We start from the raw sequence: 24,798 nt of genomic DNA on the forward strand, positions 1-24,798 counted from the left end.
TTTTTACCATCCACCTCATCTCCTACTCTCACCCCCTTCCCCATCTTCTCCACTCCCTCTAATATCCACCTGTTCTCCTACTCTCCCTTCCCCCTCCTTTTCAACCCCTAACTCCCCCTCTGCACACTCCCCCCATTTTCTCTCAAACCTATACCCACATCCACCATGCAAAAACTCCTTCAGAAACTAAAACCATGCACCAATGCTCCTGATGACATTCCTCCTTACTTTCTCAGCTCAGCAGCTGAAGCAATTGCTTACCCCATTAGCATACTAATCAACCGATCAATTCAAGAAGACATAGTTCCCCAAATCTGGAAAAAGGCCTTCATCATACCTTTACATAAAGGTGGCAATAACAACAATGTTTAAAACTTCCGCCCCATAGCTATCCTATCTCCCATCTCTAAACTCCTGGAAAAGTGCATCCAACTTCAACTCCTACCATATCTCAAGATAATAACCTCCTTTCTCCTACACAAAATGGATTCAGACCAAATCACAACACTATGACAGCACTCCTCTCCTTCCTTGAAACTGTAAACAAAGCCAGGGACTCTGGCCTTACTGTCTCTACCCTTCTACTTGACCTCTCTAAGGCCTTTGACACTATATCACATAGTCTGCTTCTAACCAAACTCTCCAAACTTAACCTATCTTCCTCTACTTTGACCTGGTTCTCTAGCTACTTAACTAATAGATATCAAGCAGTAAAATGGAAAAAGGCAACCTCCTAATTTCTTAACACCCCAACTGGTGTCCCCCAAGGATCCATATTATGTCCCCTCCTCTTCAATATATTTATAAATGATTTCCACAAAGATATCCCTCTCTCCAATATCATCCAATATGCAGATGATTCAACCATTATCTGCGCTGCCTCAACTATCCCTACTCTCATAAAGCTAACTCAAGATGCCTTTTCAACCACTGAAAACGGATGAGAACAAATCACCTAGCACTCAACACCTCTAAAACCAAATTAATGATATTCACCCCTACTAAACTCAACTCTCTCAATATAAACAACTTCTCTATTACTAATGAGAATAACATTCCACTAGAACTAGTGACAGAGACCAAACTACTTGGAGTCCAAATTGATAACCAACTAAAATTCAACTCCCATCTACAACTAAACATAAAAAAAAAAACATCAAAAACTAGGGATGCTCTATTGACAAAAGCTCTACCTTACAACTGCTACTAAAATCACTCTCTCTACTTCCTTTCTTATTTCCTCCCTTCTCTATGGAGCTCCACTAGTAACTAACCTACAAATCTCCCTGAAAACACAAATTTCCTCCTGCTACAATAAAATCGCCAAGTTTGCTACCAACCAAAAGTCTTCCTCCCACCACTGCTCCTCTCTCCAACTAAAGTGGCTAGAACTACCCAATAATCTTACCTACACACAACTATCCCTTGCACATAAACTAATTTTCAAATCCTCCCTCTGTCCCTCCCTCTCCTCTGTCTTCAAAATGCACATACCTCATAGAATTGTAAGGTTCAACAACCAAAATCTACTAGAAGTGTACAAACCAATCCATCCTCCAAGCAAATATCTTCTTTCACATGGCTTAGCACATCTCTGGAACTCTCTACCTCCATCTATCCGTACTATCTCTAACCATTTCATGTTCAAAAAATCTCTTCATTCACATCTACTTTCCCAGTGGGAATGCTCTTGCTCCCACCCTACTTAACTACATCGAACATCCCCTTTTCCTCCTAGTCCTGCTTACACCATTGATTTCTCCCCCTCATTATACATACCTCTTACATTCCTACTATAACCATAGAATGTGTAAGAATTCTCTACACTCTTCCTCTCACATGGAGAACTCTCTTTATGAAATAACTTTTGTAGAATTTTAAATTAGAAATTTGATTTTATGCATAATCCTTTTTAGTTTTAACACTGTATAAACTAATTGTAATCATTGTACTTAAACTTGTCTACTTGAAAGTTTATAATGTTTAAGCATGTATAATACCTACTGTAATCTATGATTTTCTGGAGCTTTTCTCCCCAGGACTCCATTGAAAACGGGCTCTTTTTGGCCCAATGGACTATCCTGGTAAAACAACTGCAAATAAATAAATAAATACACCTATACAGGTTCATAGGTAGTTATAAAGCTTGCAGTCCAAGTGACTATTAAGGTGACTAGCCCAAATTCCCAACTGCCCCAAAACACTGATTAAGTGTCTTGCCCAGGGTCACATAGGGGCAAATAAACGCTGAAGGAATCAAAACCACGTACCACATGATGCGGCTAATAAACAGCACAGAGCCTTAATCCTCTAAGCCAAATGTCAGACAATTTCAGAACTACAGAAAATGTTTCTTGTTTATTCCTTTCAAATTCTTCCTCATTATTCTCTTCTAAAAGAAAAGCCAAATACAGTTAAATAGAATGTAATGACCAATCAACAAGCCACTTTGCTAAAAATGTGTATTCAGCATCTTGAATACAGCATCACTGGTGCAAGGATGGTATCAGCTGCTGGGTACAGACAAAAATAACACGAACACCAACAAGCGACTAGGTAAACCCACGATAAAAATAAATCCTTCAAGGCAACCAGGATAACAGAAAAAACACACAGTTTTATTGTGAAGCGCTTTTCGTCATTCACAGTTGAATGACTTCTTCAGTTTTTTCTGTTATCCTGGTTGCCTTGAAGGATTTATTTTTATCACAGACAAAAATAAGCCACTAATGTTAGGAAGACCATGGTGGATGACATTGAAGTGTCAACTTAAAAATTGACCAAGACAACAAAGTAGATGTAGATTATGCTACTGGCCTCTGAAAGATGATTTCAAGAGATAACCATGAGACCAAAACTAAGTGCTGTGCAATTCTTCTTTCTCCCTCTGACAGCATCCAACCTTGACTAAAGCAAACATCATCTAAGGAATGACTATAAACTACCTATGCCTCAGACAGCAGGCCCAGATTCAATATAATTTTTTTTTCTTCTATAGCAATGCCAATGAAAAACAAGCAATATGTCCAGAACTAATGGAAAAATGTGTTAAAAAAGAGAGGAAGTTGACAATCAAATAGTCAGCATGGCTCCCATAAAGTACCATGTGAAACAACAATGGCAGGAATAAGGATACTTAATCCACATAGATGTGGGATGCCACTAATGTGTGCTGGTAATGGCCTTCAACAGCATGCTACATGAATGCTAACATTACAACCTAGCACCAAAGAGTTCCACAGATAAAATTTAAAGAAAGACATTTCCAACAACAGAAAAGGCCAAATATTTCTAAGGTTACAGTACACATGTACATCAAAAGGTAATTTAATTGCTCACAGATTCATAGGTGTATACCAGGCTAATGACCCCTGGGGCTTTTTAAAAGCTTAGTCATGTAACCATAATGTATCCGATGAGTTACTGTGTCTTAGAAGTTGGTCTAAGGGGTGTAGGTTAGTTAGGGCCTGCTTTGTTACATCTGTCCATCAACACACTTACATTTCCATTTTTCCCCATCCACTGGGTCCATGTTGCACTTGAATACAAATAGGGAAGGGCTCTGCTTCACATGGAGAGGAACCTACTGCAGAAAATAGGGATTCTCAGATATGCCACCCATCCCTCCACATGTCTTTTTTAAGTTGCAAGCAAAGTTTAAATCCTTAGATCTAGTAGTCCTGGTGATCTTCATTTTGCAGACATGCAAAAGGTCCATCAGAGCGGGATACAAGAATGCCTTGTAATTCAAGCATAAACTGCCCCTAACTTTGTAGGAAGAATATACAGATCAAGCTTTGAGGTGATTTGTACTGGACATCACACCCTGCATTTTTTTTATAGGTTCACAGGTTCATACTAAGCTAACAACCACCAGAGTGTTTACAAGCCTAGCTGTGCAACCCAACCCAGCTTTATCCCACAGTTTGTTAGATGCCTATATGTTGGGATATGTTAGTAAAGAGGTAGCTAAGGGTTAAGTGTGGGGGTATGTTAACTGAGAAATAATTTTAATGTGATCTCTGTCCATCAAAGACATGGAGACCAGGCTAGAGGTGAACTTGCAACTTCCCATCTAATGATCAAATATTCTTGTGAAAAGAGTCAGGGATGAACTCTGCTTCACACAGACAGGGAAGCCAACTCCATAGCATGGAGATCCTTTGAGACATACAGACCCTTCGAGCAGGTTTTACTTATGTTGCAAAGTTTAGGCCCTTGGATTTACTGCTTCTGGCATTGTTAGACTCACAGATATGCAAGAGATATGTCACACCTGGATCCGAGGACTCTCTATATGCTAGGCATAGATTGCTCTCAGTAACCTGTAGGAGACTGAGAACAGAAATAGGACCTTAAGGTGATCTGTGTAAGACATTGTATTCATACTCTGGATTCACCTTGTAAGGAACCGTTGAGGACTTTTCAACTGTTACAAGTGTCTGGCTAGGCACATACCAAAGGGGGCATTTTAATCAATTATGGATCTGATAAGGGCCAAGTAGAGTGATACTATTACTTCCTTGGACCTGGACGCCATACCTTTGCTTATGAGTTGGGCAACACAGAATGACTTTCTTACTATCTTGACTATGTGTTGGTTGAAGGCCAGATTACTGTCTACATACGTTCCAGACCTCCAACTATTAGGGTGCTTTATTGATGAAGTAATTAGCTTGGGTAGACACTTTTCCAAAGGGCACTATAATGCATTTTTCTGCAGTGACTTTCAACTTTCGTACCAATCATTTGTTTGTGTTAGACCTGTTTGTAGGAAGTTGGATAGCTCCCAATTTATAGTTATCTGTGAACTTGTTGATCCAGAGGCCTTTGACATTAACCTTGACTTCAAAGTAGTAGATGTCAAACAACAGTGGGTCCAACATAGAGCTCAGGGTACTCAACTAATGACTGATCTCTTGGTGGGGGTAGTCTCACCAATCCTGACTTCTTGGTCTTATCTGTGAGACAGCTGGCAATTCAGCGAGTTATGTAGAAATTTATGCCTAGTTCTGAGAATATGTCAACAATACCTCAGTAGGGTATTGTGAGGAATCTTTGTAGATGTTCCAGTTGTTGCATGTACCTGGTCATGTACTTATCGATGGGGGAATTATAGTAAATGATGGTCAGATGATGGCCAAGTACAGTGGCACCACGACTTCCCTAGACTTAGATGCCATGCCATTACTTATAAGATGAGTAACAGACTGATTTCCTTATTACCTTAGACAAATGGTTAAAAGCTAAATTATTATTTACACAAATCCCCAAATCCCTGACTACTGTCTACTTTTAGAGTTTTTTTTTTTTAAATCAATGAGGTAATTCCTCCCACGTGGCAGACTTCCCCAAAAAGTGCTATTATGCATTTTCTGGCTTTGAGTTTTAAACCATGGCTTTGGCACCCATCATTTTGTTTGTGTTGCACCTTCCTGTAAGATGTTGGTATCATGGGTGGTTTCTATGATGGCTAATAGCCTGCAACCATCTGCAAACTTGGGAAGCCAAAAGCTCTTCACTGTACATGTGAAAAATAAGCATACCCAGCACAGATCCCTGGTGTACTCCATTGGTAACCAGTCTCTTTGTGGAGATGGTATCTCCAATCCCAACCTCTCGGGTCATAACCATAAGCCAGATGTCTATCTAGAGAATTACACAGGGATTTAAGCCTAACTTTGCGAGTCTGCTTACAATGCCCAAGTGGGGTAGGTAGGCTGTATGCACCATTGTGTCCTCATCCACTGCCTTGGTGACCTTCTCAAAGTCACCCACCAGGTTCAATAGGTATGACCTGCCCTTAACAAAACAAAAATAGGTGTCTGAAGGTTTCCTACATAAATGTTAATCATTTCCATGATAACTCTTTCCATGGCTTTACTAGTGACGCGTGTAATACTGTTTATTAGCAGCAAGTTTAACAACTTTGATGTAATATGCTTCAAATTTAGTATTAACAGAGGCATACAGGTTAGTAAGGATAGGGGAACTACAAGAGTGAGGGGAAGGAGGTAAGTAGTTGCTAGAGTGGCTTTAGTGGAGATGAATAAGAGTATTCCACATTTCTAGAGAGAGTGCTATTTATACTGTTTTGAACATGAAATTTGAATTTGAAGTCATCAATTGTTACTGCAAACAATTTTGTATGGAAGAATACTACCTCTACACTGTTTAATGAGAAGATTTTAAAAACTAGTTTGGTATTTCAAATGAGCTTTGAGAGAGAATACGAGTAGCTTTTTATTGGGTTTAGTTACAGCTGAATATTGTAGAGCTGCTTTTCAGAGGTGAAGGCTTTTTGTGTAACCTGCAGATGTCTGATATTATCAGACGTGCATAGTTGTGTGGAATCACCAGCTTATTCTATGAGGGATGCTTGTATACAATAATGTAAAAGATCATTAATAAAGATATTGAAGCTAAGTGGAAGAAGAATTGAACTTTGAGATACACTAGTGGTAACAGGCAGGTGGGGAGAAAAGGTATGTTGCCATTTTACAGATAGTAGATACCTTTTTTTGAACCAGTGTAGTGAAGGAGGTGACTGGCCAAGATGGGAAATTTACTGTGAGAGCTTGCTGTGACAGATCAAGGAATAGGGAAGAGACAGATTTGCCAGTGTCCCTTCATTTGCTTACATTTTACATAAAAGGCAGTAGGGTGGTAGCTGTACATATCCCATGCTGTGTACAGGTTAAGAACGTTTTTTTTTTTTTTTTTTTTAAAGGAGAAAGTGCGAAAGTTGTTCATAGATACGTTTTTCTAATATTTTTGAGAGGGAGGACAAAACTGCAATGTGTCGAAAATTAGACACGTCTATTCAGTTTCCTCCTTTGTGAAGTAGGATAATATATTTTCCACATATGGCTGGTACTTAAGAATCGACTGTCTATCTCCTACAGCTTCTGCTGCTACTCTGAGGTATTCAGGTGGGAGGATATTGGCAGGTGCAGAACAGGATTTGAACTTGAGAAGTCATTTTATGGTAGGTATGGGTAGGTACTGAGACAGGTTTTAGGGTAAAATTACTAACCTGTTAGTGGCAGAGGATTGTTTTGACTCTTGTTTGGCAGAGGTCAAGGGGGTATTGTAGGAAACACATGGAGATACTGCAGGAAACAGAAAATGACTGGCATTGCTGGACTGGGAGGGGTCAGACAGCATGAACTGAATGGATGGTGGTTGTGTGTTTTTGGTGAAGAAGCAATGATTTCTAAGAAATATTACATTTAGTTCCTATTTCTTGGGGAGAGCAGTTAAGGGGAGGGACATGGGTCTTTTTTTTAAAGCTAGGAATAAGTAGTTTATGTACTGAGGACATTAATTTCTGGTGCCATTTTTGTGGTTCAGTTGTAATCGTCGTTTACTTGTTTTTGAGCTTGGTTATTAAGTTCCCTGTAATTCTGAAAGTTGTAAGGGAGTTTTGTGGTTGAGCCATTCTTTCCGAACCTTCTCTGTTATGCATTATAGCTTTGTGTAGAGTGGACAAAGGGAGTGATTTCATTTTACCCCTTTTTTCAGTAGAGGGGGGAGACTATTTACAGTGTTTAGGAATAGTACTGAATGTAATGACCGCTTCATGTTGAGGGAGCATTTTTTATGTAGACCAATTACAGACTTTTAGGATATAAATCAGGAGTCTATGTCGACTTTATTAAGATTCTGGGATCGTCCGAGTTGGTGAGTATTAGTTTAATGGGTGGTATTTGTGAGCAGGCTGAGAGGTGCTCATTTAGAGAATTTAGATAAGTTCTGCATAAGCGTATCAACTAGTTTTTTACGACATTCCTTTTAGCTAAATGAGGATATCATGCATGTGGAGCGAGTTGATGAGTCAGTTCCCCTCCGGGTTTTCTATTTTCATATCTTACTGGTATTCACATCATCATACAAGTACATTGCTCAAATACTACTGTCATGAATGTTGTACTTTAATATATCTTATCCCTTTACTGTACCACACCTCTCATGTCTCTTTCATTTGCACCTCCCCATGATGTCATATCCCTTCATATTCACTATTCTATGATCCCAGTTATTCTCATTAGGAGTTCTATATAAAAAACTGTATCAAGTAGGTGATGTAATAAACTGGATTAAGTCAGAGTTATGCAGGTTGAAAGAATGTCTGCTTTACTATTTTGCCAATCAGTACTGACATCTCCCTGTATAATGTTTTCATACATTACAGTTTTAGGAGTTCATCTACATGGCTGCACTACCATACTTTTTTTTCAGCGTTTTTAGAATAAGTACAACACCAGTGCACCGCACACCACTCACTGCTTTCCAGCAAGCGTTTTTTCACAGCTCCTTCCAAGTCCGGCTTGAAGTCCTGAATATTACTAATGGGTATGAACATTTTACATAAGTGACCTATTTTAAAAAGATCGTAATGATGCACAGTATTTTTTCAAAAAGTATTTAACAGGTTTAAGTTTTCCAAAGCCACAAATATAGTAGTACAGCTCTCATACCTGTAACTTCTTGATTTCCTTTTTTAGATCAGCTTCATACTTCTCCTTCTGGTTTGCGTTTGCTGCGTTATGGAGCTGAGGATGAGAAACGAGAATAAACTGCTGCTGTAAATAGCTTAGTAGCTGAGGCAACTGGAGATTTCATACCGAACACTCCTGCATCTTAAAATACTACATTTAACAGTAAAAAAAAAAAAGTCACAGGCTGCAACCAAAGGGAAAAACAAAATTCTCTTAAAATGTACCACATATGGAAGCATTTTAACCTAAACCAGTGTACTTTGCCACTATTAACAAACCATTAACACACACAGAAAAGTTTTCTAACTTCACTAATATATGCACACCGGACCAGCTAAACATTTTACACATTTATGTTAAAAGTTAGTTTTTTTAAACGTCTTTATTATACCACAATTTACTGACTGACTTAGGTACACATACAAACAAAATAAAACCGGTCACATTTTCATTATTTTCACACAGTGTATATAAGTTTTCTTTTAACAGCTATCATTCACTCCAGCATTACATAAAATGTTCAATTCCTCCTTTACCTTAAATCTCACTAGTCTTTCTGCGGGTCAAATTCCAAAAGACTTGGATTCTGTGTAACGTATGCAGTTGTAAGCATTCTTTACAGACAGGCCTTACACCAGAGTAAGTCACTTAGAAACCAAGTCTTTTGGCATCTGGCACTGTGTACATTGTTCCCAAAAATTCCATTTATTTCTATTCAGTTTGCTCCTTTCCTTTTCTAAACACCCCACCTCCATTTCTCTATATTCTTTACAACACTCAGTACTTCAATTATAGCAGGTTTACATTTTGATTTCCATTTTCTGTAGTAATTGTTTTTTTTGGCAGCCAAAAGCATAAAACTTAGAAACAATGCCTAAGCAATTCAAATCCTGAGCCCCATCTCAAAAGAATAATTTCCTTTGTTTCAACCATTTCCTCTCCCAACATGTCTGACAAAGTACTGCACGAAATTTTTAATATGCCAACTTGTTAAACTCCCAAAAAATGTACCCAGTTATCTCCCTCTTGTTACCGTCACTCCATCTTTTGCTACCTACCTTACAAAAAATTCTCTGAACACCTACGCAAGTACTTCCAAGCAAAAATCTGAAACCTCTGGTTGCATACTCAGGAGACCGAGATCTGCAGCCAATGTTCCTTTATTAACTGCCCCTCCAGTCTTGCTCTTCCCAATCTTTTCCAACCTCCTTGGATTGATTTTTATAGTTACACTATTTTATATGCCCTACTAATTATCCCTTTTTAACAGCAATTCTGTTCTAAACTCAACTAAAAACTGCAGTTCCACTGGTCTTTCACTTGGTACTCCCCTCTGTCTTTGGCTACACTCCTATCAATTCTACTCAGCCTCATTCCACTCTATACCATTTGTTCTCTAGTTAATTCCAAATAATTTGGTATCCTTTGCAAGTCTTCTCGAAAATTCCAGCACACTGCCTTGCCTATTTTCTATACCTACTTGTAATCATCCCTATTGGCAAGAATCTTTCTCCATTCTAGCATTGGCCAAGTTCTTAGAATACTTTCTGCCACTTTAAGAATATAATATTCATAGGTAGGTACTAGGCTATTAGCCCTAGGGCCTATATAAGCCTAGCCAAAAAGGTACCCTGGCCTTCGCCACCCAAGAAAATAATTTTCCTGTGCCCCTGTCAAGTAGAGCCACAGAAGTGATCCCTGGGGTGAATTTCACATTTCCCATCCAATCATCAAGATTTTTCTTGAAGAGTGCTAATGAAGAGCTTTGTTTGACATAGATAGGTAGTCTGTTCCAGAGTATGGGAAGTCTCTGGGAAATGAATCTATCCCTCCAGCATGTTCTGTTTACTGTGGTGACAAGGTTTAGGTCCCTAGAGCATGTAGTTCGGAGGGATTGGGATTTCTTTAAGTGGAGCATGTCCAACAGCTCTGGGTTTGACATAGCTTTGTATGTTAGGCAGAGATCGCTTCTGAGTAGGTGATATGCGACAGAGTAAAGTTGGAGTTTTTTGAGACGGTCTGCGTAGGGCATCTGTTTGAGGCCAGTAATCCTCTTTCTGAGGTATTTCTGTGGCCTTTCCAGTTGTTGTAGATGTCTTGTGAGGTACATACCAAACGGGACATTGTACTCTATAATGGGTCTAATGAGTGAGGAGTAGAGGGGAACAATGACCTCTTTTTCTGGATGACAAACCTTTTGTGATGAGGTGAGCAACATAGGATTTCCTGACCACTGTGGCAATGTGATTATCAAAGGAGATATTATTGTCCACCTGTGTCCCAAAGTCTCTTATCACACTTTCGGCGTTAAGTAGACTACCAATTATGTGGTAGTTCATGGGTACAGAGTTTTTACCAAAGGGGGTGACAATACACTTTTTGGCATTGAGCTTTGACACCAGGCATATGTCTCAGTGAGGCCCTTTTGCAGTATGTCCACATCATTAGGAGTTTCGATTATGGCTCCCAGTTTGAAGTCATCTGCAAAGTTTGTTAGCCGAAGACCTTCTGTGTTTGGTATCTACTTCTCTGAAGTACAGGCTAACAGGAGAGGACCCAAGACTGAACCCTGTGGTACTCCACTTGTCACTGGTCTGAAGTCAGACTTGGAGTCTGCAACTTTCACAGTTTGGGTTCTGTCCATGAGCCAGTTGGCAACCCATCTTGTGACAGAGATTTATACCTAGTTTAGTGAGCTTATCTATAATTCCAGAGTGGGGGATAGTGTCGAAAGCCTTGGCGAGATATAGATAAGCTGTGTGAATCACCTTACCCTCATCTATGGCTTTGGTGACTGCTTCAAATAAGTCAATCAGGTTTAGGAGACATGATCTGCCTTTTACAAAACCGAACTGGGTAGGGTCCAGAGTTTGGAAATGACCAATGTCTTTGTTTATGAGTTCCATGATGATACGTTCCATGGCCTTTCAGACCAGGCTCGTCAGGCTAATGGGGCAGTAGTTTCTGGGGTCCATCGTGGCTCCCCCTTTGTGGAGAGGGACAACTGTCGCGGTGTGCCATTCAATGGGCACAAAGCCTGAGGTGAGGCTATGATTGAACATGGTACTTAGGGTGCCAGTTCATTCTGTAGTTCATGTAGAACGCAGCCTGGGATATTGTCAGGTCCCATGGATGCTTTGTTCTTGGCTTTGGTGAGTGTTTTTTTTTACCTGTGTAGCCAGGATTACAGGAACTTTGCATTCTTCCAGTATAGAGATGTCCCCTCTAGGGGGTGAGAGGGGGGTAAAGTTAGCACTGAACCTATCTGCCAGGATGTTTGCAATATCAGTTGGTTCTGTATTTAGTGCCATTGTGCTGTAACTCAGAGCAGATCTGTGTGTTGCCATTAAGATTCTTGACATAGCTATACAATGCTTTGTGGCTGCCTTTAGAGTTGGTGGCAATTTTGTTTTCGTAACTAGCTTTGGAGGATTTTATGAGGGATCTCAGATTCTTACTGAGGTTGACCAGGGAGTTCCTCCAGTCATGGGATTTTACTATTTTTTGTAACAGTTTCTTTTTTCTGTTGTAGAGATTGTTTATGGCAGAGGACCACCAGATTGGCTTCCTTTTTTTGGAGGATAGCATCTTGGTTCTATTAGGGATAGCATGATCCATGCACTCCTGTAAGTGCTTATAAAGTGCATTTGTGTAGGATTCAGCAGTCGTACGTCTATTGTCCGTCTACATGGGTGTCATGAAGTTTGCCACTTCTGTCTTAAGAAGTGTGAAGCTGGCTTTGGAGAAGTTTTTTACGGTGGTTTCCCCTAATTGGGGGTGGGGGCAGGATGTTTACTGCTCACCTTAAGGACCTACATCTAAAATTCTATTCTCTCTTTTCTCTAATTTCTCATTGTTTTATCGTCTATTTCCATTTTGATTAATAACCTCCTGCTTATGTCATTGTTTATGAACCTTAAGTAGCGCTAAAGTATCCCTTCAAATCAGGTAGTCCTACACCATCTTATTTTCTACAGCTTTGGTTCTACTGTGATTGTTTTATTTGCCCTGCAGACTGGATGAAGACATATGGGGTGCACACAATCCACATACACAGCCTGCATCAGCTCTCTGTCTAATCTTTAATCAGTGACCATTTCTTTCCACTCATCCCTCCCCAAAATAAATTATTTCAATTTCTTATTATGGTCTACAACACTCCCCTGGTTGATAAAAGTATGCCTGACCTATAACACATACAACTAAAGGAATTAAAAACATTTTTTTACTGCTTATATTTATCTATTCATATCTATAATCACGTGCTTACAGTTTCTAACAGTTTTTATTTGATCTTTTGTTTAGTCTCTTCCCACATATCCTTAGCTGCTATAATAGAAACCGTTTTACTACATAAACCTAAATACTTAATCTCATATCTCCATAAATATGGGTATTGCTGAACCAATTCATGTATGAGCACAGTTTTCTGCTACAGCCTTGGATTTATCTTCATTAATTTTATTTCCCAAAAAAGACTTGAAACTGTGTCAAAACGTTACACAACAAAATTTCCTTTTCTGAATTTTAAGAAAACAGTACCTGCAAATAAAGCTATTTTTCTACATCATCATAACATTTACATCCTTCAATTTATGGCACCCTTATTTTCTTTGACAATGGTTCTAAATATAAAGCAAATAAAGGGGAAAGAGTACTCCTGCCTCATTCCTCTGCTCACACAGCTTTTCAAAGAGGAACCTCCCACCCTTCCTATAACCTTATAATTAACTGTATTGTTCTGCCAATTAATGCAAATGCTACCACTGCCCTACACAAAATCCCAAATAAATCTATCAGATGCTCTCTCTGCATTAGCACCCATCACAAATAGTAACGTTTTCTCACACTCAGCTTCTTTTTGAATCATCATTCTTCTATTGAGGTTGCCAAATGTTTATCTAGCTAGTATAGACAAGTACTTTATAACCATCAGGTAAAACTGAAATGGGTCTATATGAAGGTGGGTCTGCAGGGTCTTCAAACCACCAAAGCTTTCTCCCAAGTTGCCCCCCCCCCATAAAAGTTCTACTAAACAAAATCTTGCAGATCTTGATCACTTACTTCCCTCCCAACTTCCAAAGGAACACTGCCTGATACTAAAGACTTTCCTGTTAACTGATTAACACAGCCATTTTATCTTCTACTCTCTTCACCATTAATTGTTGAGCCTCATCTTCCTCTACCCTTAGCACAATAAAGTCAACATTTTCATCTGTGCCATTTCTTTATGTCCGCATTTCTCTGCTTTATACAAATTTTCATAGAATTTCCAAAACTTTTCTAATACCCGTCATGAGTGGGGTCCCACAGGGATCGGTCTTGGGTCCTCTCCTGTTTGGTATTTACTTCTCTGAATTACAATTGTTGAGCCTCATCTTCCTCTACCCTTGGCATAATAAAGTCTTCAACATTTTCATCTGTGCCACTTCAAGTCGACATTTCTCTGCTTTATACAAATTTTCATAAAATTTCCAAAACTTTTCTAATACCTGTCATGAGTGGAGTCCCACAGGGGTTGGTCCTGGGTCCTCTCCTGTTTGGTATCTACTTCTCTGAATTATTACATCGATGGTAGTCCACTGAACACAGAAGGCGTTATAAGAGATCTGGGAACACAGGTTGACAGCAACCTTTCTTTTGATCACCATATTGCCACTGCGGTCAGAAAGTCCTATGTGCACATCTCATTACTAAGGATTTTGCATCCAGGAAGAGAGAGGTCATCGTTTCCCTCTACTCTTCCCTCATTAGAACAATCATAGAATACATGTACCTCACTAGACACCTGCAACAACTGAAGAGGCTGCAAAAGTACCTCACAAAGAGGATCAAAGGCCTTAACCACTTGTCCTTTATGGACAGACTCAAAAAACCTCCAACTATTCTCTGTCTCATATCGCCTACTTAGAGGCGATCTCTGCTTGACTTACAAAGCCATGTCTGACCTGGCTCTGTTAGAAATGTTACATCTAAAGAAATCCCAATTCCTCTGCACCACACACTCCAGAGACCTCAAACTCAGTACCACAATCAACAGAATGTGCTGGAAGGACAGGTTCAATACCCAGAGACTGTCCATGCTATGGAACATATATCCCATATAGAGCACCTCTCTGAGCCTCTTCAAGAGAAATCTTGATGAGTGGATCGGAAATAGAAAATTCACCCCGGGGATAACACCAGTGGCTCTACGGCAAGGCTTGTAAGGGCCATTAGCCTAGTACACACCTATGAACCTCTATAGGATCTCTGGTTAATTTGTCTTGTCATAGGCTTCCCAAGTTTGACAACTATCTTTTTTAGCCCTGAAGTTGTAATAAAAAAACAGCTGTTTATCGGCAACCTTTCTAAACTCGTGCATATTATCCAAATGCACCATTATTTTCCCCTTAGCACTCTGTAGTTGATCCCTTTATACTTTTGAGAGATTCCCTTTAATCTACGCCACTTTAACCATTGTCAACCCCTCTATACAATTCCTTTACTTTTCCCATACCTTTCTATTTTAATTCTGTCCTGTTTTAAAGTACATTTTCATTTTATCCCACTCACTAGCATTCCCCTCTGAAGAAATTATACATATGTTTAAAGTTGACCTATAAATGATTCGGTAATGTACTGAAGCAAATTACCTATCTTTATATTTCAGGGTGGTACCTCAGACTGCCAAGCCTTCTACATTTTGCCTCAAATACTTGAATTGATTCACAACATTAAGGTAGCAATAAGTAATGAAACATTTTCTTTGACATGCTGTGTGTAATCTCCAACAGTAGTTGTAAAGTTACTTTGTTAGGTTTTTGTTTAATTATATGTGGAGGTGCTCAAACTTTGCATGGCAATGCATAAAGCTGAAAGAAAATTTATACGACGGTAATGAAATCTTTCAAGTAATAAAAGTGTTGCTGAGTATGTTTATTCAAAAAAAATCTCTGGACACAGCTACTAGAGGCTTACTATCATATTTTCAAAAATGTTTTTTATGAGTACTTACATTCTCGAAAAACACTGCTGAAAGTTATGACCGCAACCGATAAAAATAAATGAAAAAAATGTCAACAATTCGAAATCGAATCGTTGACATTTTTCAAACTTACTCCACATCTGGTATGGGGCAAGACCCGCCCCCACACCCCCTGCTCCTTATACATATAAACTGAGAGATCGCACTACAATGATGGAAAGCTTACATTTCCCAATCTCCACTATAGTGTGATCTGCATTCAAAATGCTGAAATCATAGCAACAAATGCTAGTGTGCATTCGCTGTTGTGACTTCAACATTTTTTTGTTTTTTATTTATTTATTTTTTTTTTTTTTGCTCATTTCAAATGATGAAAACCTGCTTTCGGGATTATACATTCGGCACATTGCAGCTGTGACATTTTGATTGTTTTTCTTCTTTTGTTCCCCCTTTTTTTTAATTCAGAAGAAGCTGCTAAATGCTTTTTTAAAATTACTTAAGTCTACTGAGAAACTGAGAAGGGAAATTTTTTTCCCTTTTTCCTGCCGTCAGGCGGGTCCTTGATCGGCCGAATTCCAAAGTCTAGGTCCGACGTCGGTTGTCGTCGCTTCCTCCCTGACGTCAGTGCGACAGGGGTACAAAAGAACCAGCCGACGCCATTTTCTTCAGTTTTTCTTGCCCCAGATGTCAGGTGCCCCCAGAAGGAAGACAATACATAAATTTATGTAGCAATGCAATGCAATATAATCAAAAAAAAAGTAGTTGCAAGCAAATACACCATAAATGAATACCCCAATCAGGTTGTATGAGGAGGCCGACCGGCACTTGCGAACTGCTTCGGGCACCGTGCGGCAAGAAAGACTGGAGAAAATGGCGTCAGCTGGTTCTTTTGTACCCCTGTCACACTGACGTCAGGGAGGAAGCGACGACAACCGACGCCGGACCTAGACTTTGGAATTCGGCCGACTGAGGACCCGCCTGACGGCAGGAAAACCCATCTGTTATGACTGCAGCTGTATGCACAATGAACATCAATCTACAAAAATGCACTGGCTGTATTGTGGATTAAACTTATGGGGAGGTATAAAGTACAGTTTTGTACCTACCATAAATGTAGATGTCCGAACTGGAAAGCATCTGCAGTCATAACAAATGGGTTGTCCTGTCGTCAGGCAGCCCTTCGGTCGGCCGGATTCCAAAGTCCGGGTCCGGGTCCGGCTTCGGCTGATGTCGCGCTTCACCCGACGTCATCTCTGCTGGTCTTCGGGTATAAAGGCATCAGCCGACGCCATTTTCCTCAGTGTTTCTTGCCCTAGATGCCAATTGCCCTCTTGGAAAGCTAAATTTTGGATGAATGCCAATGTTTCCAAAATAGTAGAAGGCAAACACAAACAATAAACATGTATGTACATATATACAAACAAATACACCATAAGAGACTCCCCCCCCCCCAGCTAGCTATTAGGAGGGTAAATACCCTAGGAGTACCGCAGAGGGGAAGGAGGGAGGGTAATCCTGACTGCAGATGCTATCCAGTTCGGACATCTACATTTATGGTAGGTACAAAAGTGTACTATGTCCTTCATGGATGCATCTGCAGTCATAACAAATGGGTAGAATACCATAGCCAAACTAGGGGAGGAGGAATAATAATTATGGTGTAGTCAGGATCCCTTGCAGTACAGCAGTGGCAAACCCTGCTCGGGATCTAGAATATAGAGGTAAATTATAATGCTTGGCAAATGTATGCACGGAGGTCCAAGTAGCCGCCTCAATAATGTCCTTGGTTGCCACTCCTCTTAAGAAAGCTGTGGTAGTGGCTGTAGCCCTTGTAGAATGAGGTCTTATGTTCTGTGGGATTGGTTTTCCATGGTAGGAGTAACAGAATCTTATGCAATTTCCTATCCATTTGGAGATTTTCTGTTTGGAAATTGCTTTTCCTTCCCTTCCTGTTGCATAGGCTACAAAGAGCTGGTCAGTTTTTCTGTTACCTTTGGTTCTGTCCAGGTAGTAGCGTAACTGTCTATGTACATCCAAGGTATGCATTATTCTTTCACCTCTGTTTTGTGGATTGGGAAAGAAGGTAGGTAGGTGGATTGCCTGGTTTAAAGACACTCTGGATACCACCTTAGGCATAAATGTAGGATTAGTTCTCATGGATACCCTATCTTGATGGAAGATTAGGAAGGGTTGCACTACCATTAAGGCCTGTAGTTCCGAAACCCTCCTTGCTGAAGTAATAGCCAGCAGGAAAGCAGTTTTCCATGACAGGTGTTGTAGATCTGCTGTTGCTGCTGGTTCAAACGGAGGTAGTGTCAGCTTTTCTATTACAAAATTCAAGTCCCATGCTGGTAATGGTGGTTTCCTAGGAGGTTTTACATTCTTGATCCCTCTGAGAAACTGCCTGAGTAGAGGATGTGAAAAGACAGGAGGATCAAAGCTGTATTCTGCTGAAATAGCTGATGCATGTATCTTGATGGAGGAATAGGACAGGCCTGTATGTAGAAGCTCTGCCAAGTACTCCAGAATGTTAGCAATATCTATGTTCGACACATCTTTTCCTCTTTCAGTACTCCAAATGACGAACCTTTTCCATTTTCCTGCATAGTTCCTTCTTGTTGAAGGTCTGCGGGCTTCAAGGATAATGTCTTTAACCCTTAGTGAAAGGTCTGGGTTAGTTACTGCTATGTGATGTTCCAGGCAGTCAGTTGCAAGGTTTTTAGGTTTGGATGTATGATGTTGTAGTTGTTCTGAGTTAACATCAGAGGCATCAGGGGTATTGACCACATTTTCTCCCGAGACATGCTCCTCAGCAATGGGTACCAGTGTTGTCTTGGCCAGTTCGGAGCTATCAGAATTATCCTTGGACGTTCCTCTTTGATTTTCAGTAGTACCTTGTGCATCAAGGGAAGAGGTGGGAATGCATATGCTGTCAGGCCTTTCCAGCTGAAGGATAGAGAGTCCACCTTCCATGCAAGTGGGTGGAGTGTCCTTGTGCAGAATTTTTTGAGCTGGTGATTTTGTGGGGAAGCGAATAGATCTGTGGCATTCCCCATTTCTTTGTGATGGCCTTGAAGATGTCCGGGTGTAGCATCCATTCGTGAGCATCCGAGGTTGTTCTGCTTAAAATGTCTGCTAGGGTGTTCTCTTTTCCCGGTACAAATATTGCCTGTAACTGGATGAGAGCCAAATTCCAAAGGTCCAAAGTCATTCTGCATAGGGGGTAAGAATGAGTGCCTCCCTGTTTGTTGATGTACCACATGACTGTGGTGTTGTCTGTCCTTATCATCAAATGGCCTTCTTTGAGGAATGGTCTGAATTTTAGGACTGCCAGTTTTACTGCCAGCATTTCTTTTTGGTTTATGTGCAGGTGCAGCTGGTCCTGAGTCCACAGTCCTTGTACGCATTTGTCCAGCATGTGTGCCCCCCATCCTAGGTCTGAGGCATCCGTTGTGATGGTTTGGTTTGCTCGAAAGTTGTGGAAGGGTAAGCCTGGGTTTGACTGGCATGCCCGAGCCCACCAGAGGAACTCCTGTTTTAAGCATGGGATTAGTGGTATTTCTGTTTCTAAGCTGTGCCTGTGTTGAGACCATAAATTCTTTAGGTACCACTGTAACTTTCTCATATGTAGTCTGGCATGTGGGACCAAGATTATGCATGATGCCATGAAGCCCAAGGCCTGCAGAACTTTTCTTGCTGTTAGTTTGTTCTGCTTTGTTAATGCTAAGAAGTAAAGAGGGAGTTCTTTTTGTTTTTCTGCAGTTAGGAATGCCATCTGTTTTACTGTGTCCAATTCCGCGCCCAAGAATGTTCTTGTCTGGGATGGGATCAGCCTTGACTTTTGAAAATTGACTGTGTATCCCAGGGCTTGTAGCAAGTAAATGACCCTTTGTAAATCTGTTGTCAGCTTGCTTTTGTTGTCCGCTTGTAACAGGCAGTCGTCCAGGTATGGATAAATTTGAATTCCCTGTACTCTGCAGTGAGTGATTACTGATGCCAGGCATTTTGTGAATACTCTGGGCAGTAGATAAGCCAAAGGGCAATGCTGAGAATTGATAATGCTCTGATCCTGCAAGAAATCTGAGGTATCTTCTGCAATTTGGTCGAATGGGGACGTGCAGGTATGCCTCCTTGAGATCTAGAGTTACCAGCCAACACTCCTTGCCCAGCATGGGAAGAAGTTGCTGTAGGGTCAGCATTTTGAATTTTGGGACAATGATGTATGTGTTTAAGATGGACAGGTCGAGAATAGGTCTCCAGTTTTTTCTTTTCTTGGTACTAGGAATAGTCTGGAGTAGAATCCTTTGCCCTGTTCTGTTATTGGCACCCTTTCCACAGCTTTCATCTTTATTAATTTCGCTATCTGGTGCAGGGCTTCTATTTTTGATTTGGGGCAGGTTTGGCATTCCTCTTTTTACTGGTAAAGTGTGGAAGTGGAACCGGTAGCCTTGGTCTATGGTTTGCAAAATCCACTTGTCTTTTGTAATATAGTGCCAATTTTTCGAGAATAAGTCTAACTTTCCGCCTAATGGTGCTGCTATTTGCTCCCTGGTAGGCGGAGATAGAGCCAAGTCATTGAGATTGTCCTGTTGTAGTGGCAGTGGTTGTGTCTGTGCCTCGGTTATTGCCTTGCCACTGTCGTCCTCTGTAGGCACCTCCTCTGGATTGATTTCTGCCCCTAGAGCGTCTGTTCCTGCCCCTTTGGGATCTTGTGGAGTCAGGAAAGGACCAATTTTTGGCAGGCCAGTTCCTGCTAAACCTTGGGGGCTGAACCTGTAGGAAATCTTTAACTGTTTGTACAGATTTTGCCTTCTCTTCGATTTTCTTCATTACCTGCTGGGCGGGTTCCCCAAATAGACTGGCCTTATCCATAGGAGCATCCAACAGCTTAGCTTTAACATGATCCGGCAAGACCTGTTCTTTCAACCATGCATGCCTTCTTATCACTGTGCCAGTCATGGCTGATCTAAATGAAGCCTCCAGTGCATCATAGCCACATTTTAAAAGAATGGTTACTAACCTGTTGGATGTTATTCACCATTTCTAATACATATTTCTTATCTAAAGATTCATCAGAGGACAGCTTTTTAATTAACTGATCAAGCATAAACTCTTGGTATTGGATCATGTGAAACTGACAGTTTAAAGCTCTAGCTGAGAGTAGCAGAGGTGTAGACTTTTTTCCCCCATCTCTCTAAGGACCTGGATTCCCTTTCAGAGGGAATAGGGTTTTTTACTGTGGTCGAGGCTACTGCCTTAGGCCCCTGGGATATAGTTTCGGGGTCTGCAAGTGGGGCCTTGTATAGGTGGTGATGAGTGTCTGGCACCCTGTAAAATCTATCTGGTTTGGCAGGGGCTGGAGGTAAAGAATCAGGTGTAGTGCAGACATCATTAAATGCATCGTCCACAACAGGTAGGACAGGAGGTATAGCTAAGGGCCTATGTTGTGGTAAGTGCAGAAAAGTCCTAAGCCTTTTTCTTGAATCTGAGAAATCTTGTCCCTGCCATTGGAATTGTTCTCTCATGGCATGTAAGGTTTCCCCAAAGGAGAATTCCTCTGGTGGAGAGGCAGCTGGAATGGATTCTTCAGCATCTGAATCTTCATAATTGGAAAAAGGAGCCTCTGGCTGGTCTGTAATGTCTGAGTCATCCGCAGAATCATCAGAGGACACAGGCTCGGGGGGCTCTGCTCTAGGTCTCTTCTCTCTGGGTGAGACTGGGATCCCCTAATTAAGGATATTAAATCTTCTGCCAGAGTGAGCATTTGTGAACTAGAAGTGGGCCTGAGTGAGGGTGGTTTAACAGGCACTGATTTAGCTGATTTGGCTGCTTTAGCCCTGGCAAAGGCCTTAATAGACATGGCTGCAGGAGGCCTAGCAGCACCACGTGCTGGGGTAGAGATATCCAAGGGGATGGTGTCTGATAGATCAGTAGGAACCACAGTTGTAGGCAAAATTTCTGAGGGTGATTCAGGTAAGGTAGCAGGAGCCTCAGTAGTAGTCATGGATTCGGCTGAAGATTGACCTGTTTTCTCGGTTTCGGCCGAAACAGAGACACTCGCGGCTTGCTTAACCGTGGTTTCGGCCGAAACCGCGGACCGCGAGTGTCGGTCTTTTTCTTTGCGTTTTTTAACAATTTGGGTAGTCAGAGGATCCGACGGCATAATGTACGCAAAATCTGAGCCGAAAAACTGTTCAGCAAACTCTGACCGACGCCTAAGCGTTCGTCGGTTGAAGGAAGCACAGGCCGAGCAGGCTGTTACGTCGTGGTCTGGGCCTAAGCAAGGCAAACAGTAAGAGTGGAAATCTTTATGAGGTATTTGTTTCCCACAAGTTAAACAGTTATTGACTTTTTCTGACATCGGCTGAGGCAAGAAAGAGTCCCCAACGGGGTACTTAGCTTTTTAGAAGTCTTGAAGTAGTATTCGGTAGTAGTAATCTCTGATTCTGCCCGGCCGGCACTTGCGAACAGCTTCTGCTTCGGGCGCCACGCGGCAAGAAAGACTGAGGAAAATGGCGTCGGCTGATGCCTTTATACCCGAAGACCAGCAGAGATGACGTCGGGTGAAGCGCGACATCAGCCGAAGCCGGACCCGGACTTTGGAATCCGGCCGACCGAAGGGCTGCCTGACGACAGGACAACCCATTTGTTATGACTGCAGATGCATCCATGAAGGACATCAGATTGGACACGATGGAAGCCCAGGTACTCAGCTTATCACAAGAAAGTACAGTTGTGTGCACTTACCAAAAATGTAGATGTTTGACTGTATTCATTGTTGCAGTCCTCACATATGGGTTATCCGGCTCCCGGTAGCCCTCAGTTGGCCCGAATACCACAGTCCTTGGTATATCACGTCGGCTGCCACCGGTTGTAAAACTGATGTCAGTACGTCAGGTATTAAAGGAGGCAGCAGACACCATTTCCTCAGTTTTTCTTGCCTTAACTGTCAGGAGCTCAAAAAGAAGGCTAACCCAGGAATGGTGGCACCCTGGACACGTCATACAAAAAATAAAAATCTATAGTCTGTGCCTTAGGAAAAGAGGGGGAATGCAGGGTGGGAAACCAGAACTGCAACAGTGAATACACTCTAACATCTAAATTTATGGTAAGTGTGCACAACTGTACTATGTTCTTCGCGTTTCCCTGTTGCAGTCCTCACATATGGGTTGATTCCAAAAGCCAAGAAGGGAGAAAGGATCACAGATTAAAGGTTGGTAAGGAGTCCCTGCAAAACTGCAGAGGCAAAACCAGCCCTGGATTTAGAAAACAAAGGCAGATTGTAATGCTTTGTGAAAGTATGGACAGAAGACCAAGTAGCTGCTTCTAGAGTGCCCTTAGTAGGCACACCTCTCAGAAAGGCTGCAGAGGTAGAGGCTGCTCTAGTAGAATGGGTCCTAATACCCTCAGGGGGAACCCTTCCCATGCTGCAGGTAACAAAAGTGAATACAATGAGCAATCCATTTGGAGATGGTTTGTTTTGAAATAGACCCAAGTGTGCAGTCACTAGTAGATAACACTGCAGCATGCATGAGGGCTGCACAGTTTATACTGGTTATTGGATCTGCAGTTAAGGGCTTTTTTTGTATGAAAAATAAAATGAAAAAGGTAAACTGTAGATCCTAGCTCCCGCAGACCTTGGTATCAACAAACCCCTGCATCCTTTACCACCTCTCAGTCTCCACTCAGTCTTGTAAAACTCCTTTTTCTTTTATCAGCATTGCCTTGTCAATCAATACCACCACCCCTTTTCGTTTATCCCCTCTATAACTCGACTGTGCTAAAACTTTAAAATCTCTGCTAATTTTTTTATACGTCTCTGCACCTCGAAGAGTCTCCTAAAGGAACACTATTTCCTCTGGTCTTTTCAAGATCCTTTACATGATTTGAGTCCATTTAGAGTCCACGATGTAAGCTACAAACTCCATAAAACATAGGATGAAGCTATAACTCTAATCAGAATCCCATACCCTCCTGCTTAATGGGAAGAGCATACTTTAATTGCTCCTCCATTAGTAATCTGTCTCTTCTTCCTTTGTACATCTCAAAATAATGCGAGAGTCACTTTTGCTTATCCTCCTCCTTAACCACTTACACTTAACCAAAACACAATGAAACATACCACTAAAATAGGTGTGTGTCTGTGTGTCTGTGAATATCTCCAGGAGTAACACCTTCTCTCTTCCAAAGAGCATGGATTCTGACCTGTACAAAGTACTTTGGTCCTTAATGATGACATCTAGAAAAACACTGGCACAGGCCTCCTTACAGGTACCCTATTTATAGAACTTGGAAAGACATCTAACCTCACAGACCACTATCTTCAAAATAAACAAACTGAAATTGCTATCAGTCCAGATGCCACTCCCTGGTTTAAAAACTTCCTCAATGACAAACACTTCAAAGTTAAAATAGGATCCTCCCAATCAGAATTTCCATCTATACCCAAAACAGTACCACAAATCCATTCCTACCTGCCCCTGGGTCAGACATGGCTTTGTAAGTCAAGCAGAGTTCGCCTCTTAGTAGAAGATATAAGACAGAGAATAGCTGGAGTTTTCTGAGTCTGTCTGTGTAGGACATGCGTTTAAGGCCTAGGTTCCTCTTCGTGAGGTACTTTGGTGACCTTTCCAGCTGTTGCATGTGCCTGCATATGTTAATGTCCCTAAACGCCAAAGGAGCAGAAGTATATACCTTCTTGCCAATTCTGTCCATACCTCTACTATTTGTATCTGGAAGCAAGACTTTAAGGGAATTGAGTAATCTAGTAGTTTTATCTATAGAAAGAGAAATAACAGAAGGATCATAAGAACATCCTTAAAAAAGAAGTTCTGATCATCAGAAACCTTATAAAATTTGTAATTTTTTTAAGGGAAAGAGGTTGAGAGGTAGGATGCCGCCAGACTGAAATAAAAGTATTCAATACTGCTTGCAATGCAGGGGAACAGCAGAAGGTTTGGCATATTCCATCTGAAGTAAATCATAAAACATTTGCTTAACATTAAAAATTTTAAGATTTTCCATTGGAAATATTGCATCATTCTGACTACAGTATCTCAAAAGGAAAGTTCTTCCATGGGGGATCGAGGAAAAAGAATCCACTTCATCTGCAGCTTCATCCAAGGAAAAATTAATCTAAGAGGAACAGGCAAAAGATTCATCAGAATCCAATTCCTATGACTCTTTAAAGGAATAGAGGAAAAGGGACCTCAACAGTAGAGAATACTTGTACTTAAAAACTCGAGGGGGGGGGGGGGGCTTCAGAGACACAAGCTTTAAATAGTCGCCACGTAATGTCCTGCCATTCCTTTTGAGATTCTAACTACTGGG

At 41.1% G+C, this 24,798-nt stretch overlaps 1 protein-coding gene across 8 annotated transcripts in view; it reads right to left on the bottom strand.

Moving 5' to 3' along the window:
* The window catches only part of CNOT3 (CCR4-NOT transcription complex subunit 3), a 2,226,181-nt gene that overhangs the window by 1,185,619 nt on the left and 1,015,764 nt on the right, over window positions 1-24,798 (bottom strand). For 5 of the 8 annotated variants that reach the window (XM_044079494.1, XM_044079487.1, XM_044079508.1 and 2 more), the window contains one exon: window positions 8,481-8,579. In XM_044079494.1, the coding sequence (XP_043935429.1) occupies window positions 8,481-8,579 (99 nt within the window). The remainder of the gene's footprint in view (window positions 1-8,480; window positions 8,580-24,798) is intronic. The other 3 variants (XM_044079515.1, XM_044079530.1, XM_044079522.1) reach the window with 1 other exon arrangement.

The sequence above is a fragment of the Protopterus annectens genome, chromosome 1.part1 (assembly GCF_019279795.1).
Source record: "Protopterus annectens isolate FY-2018-M chromosome 1.part1, PAN1.0, whole genome shotgun sequence".
NCBI classification, from domain to species: Eukaryota; Metazoa; Chordata; order Ceratodontiformes; family Protopteridae; genus Protopterus; species Protopterus annectens.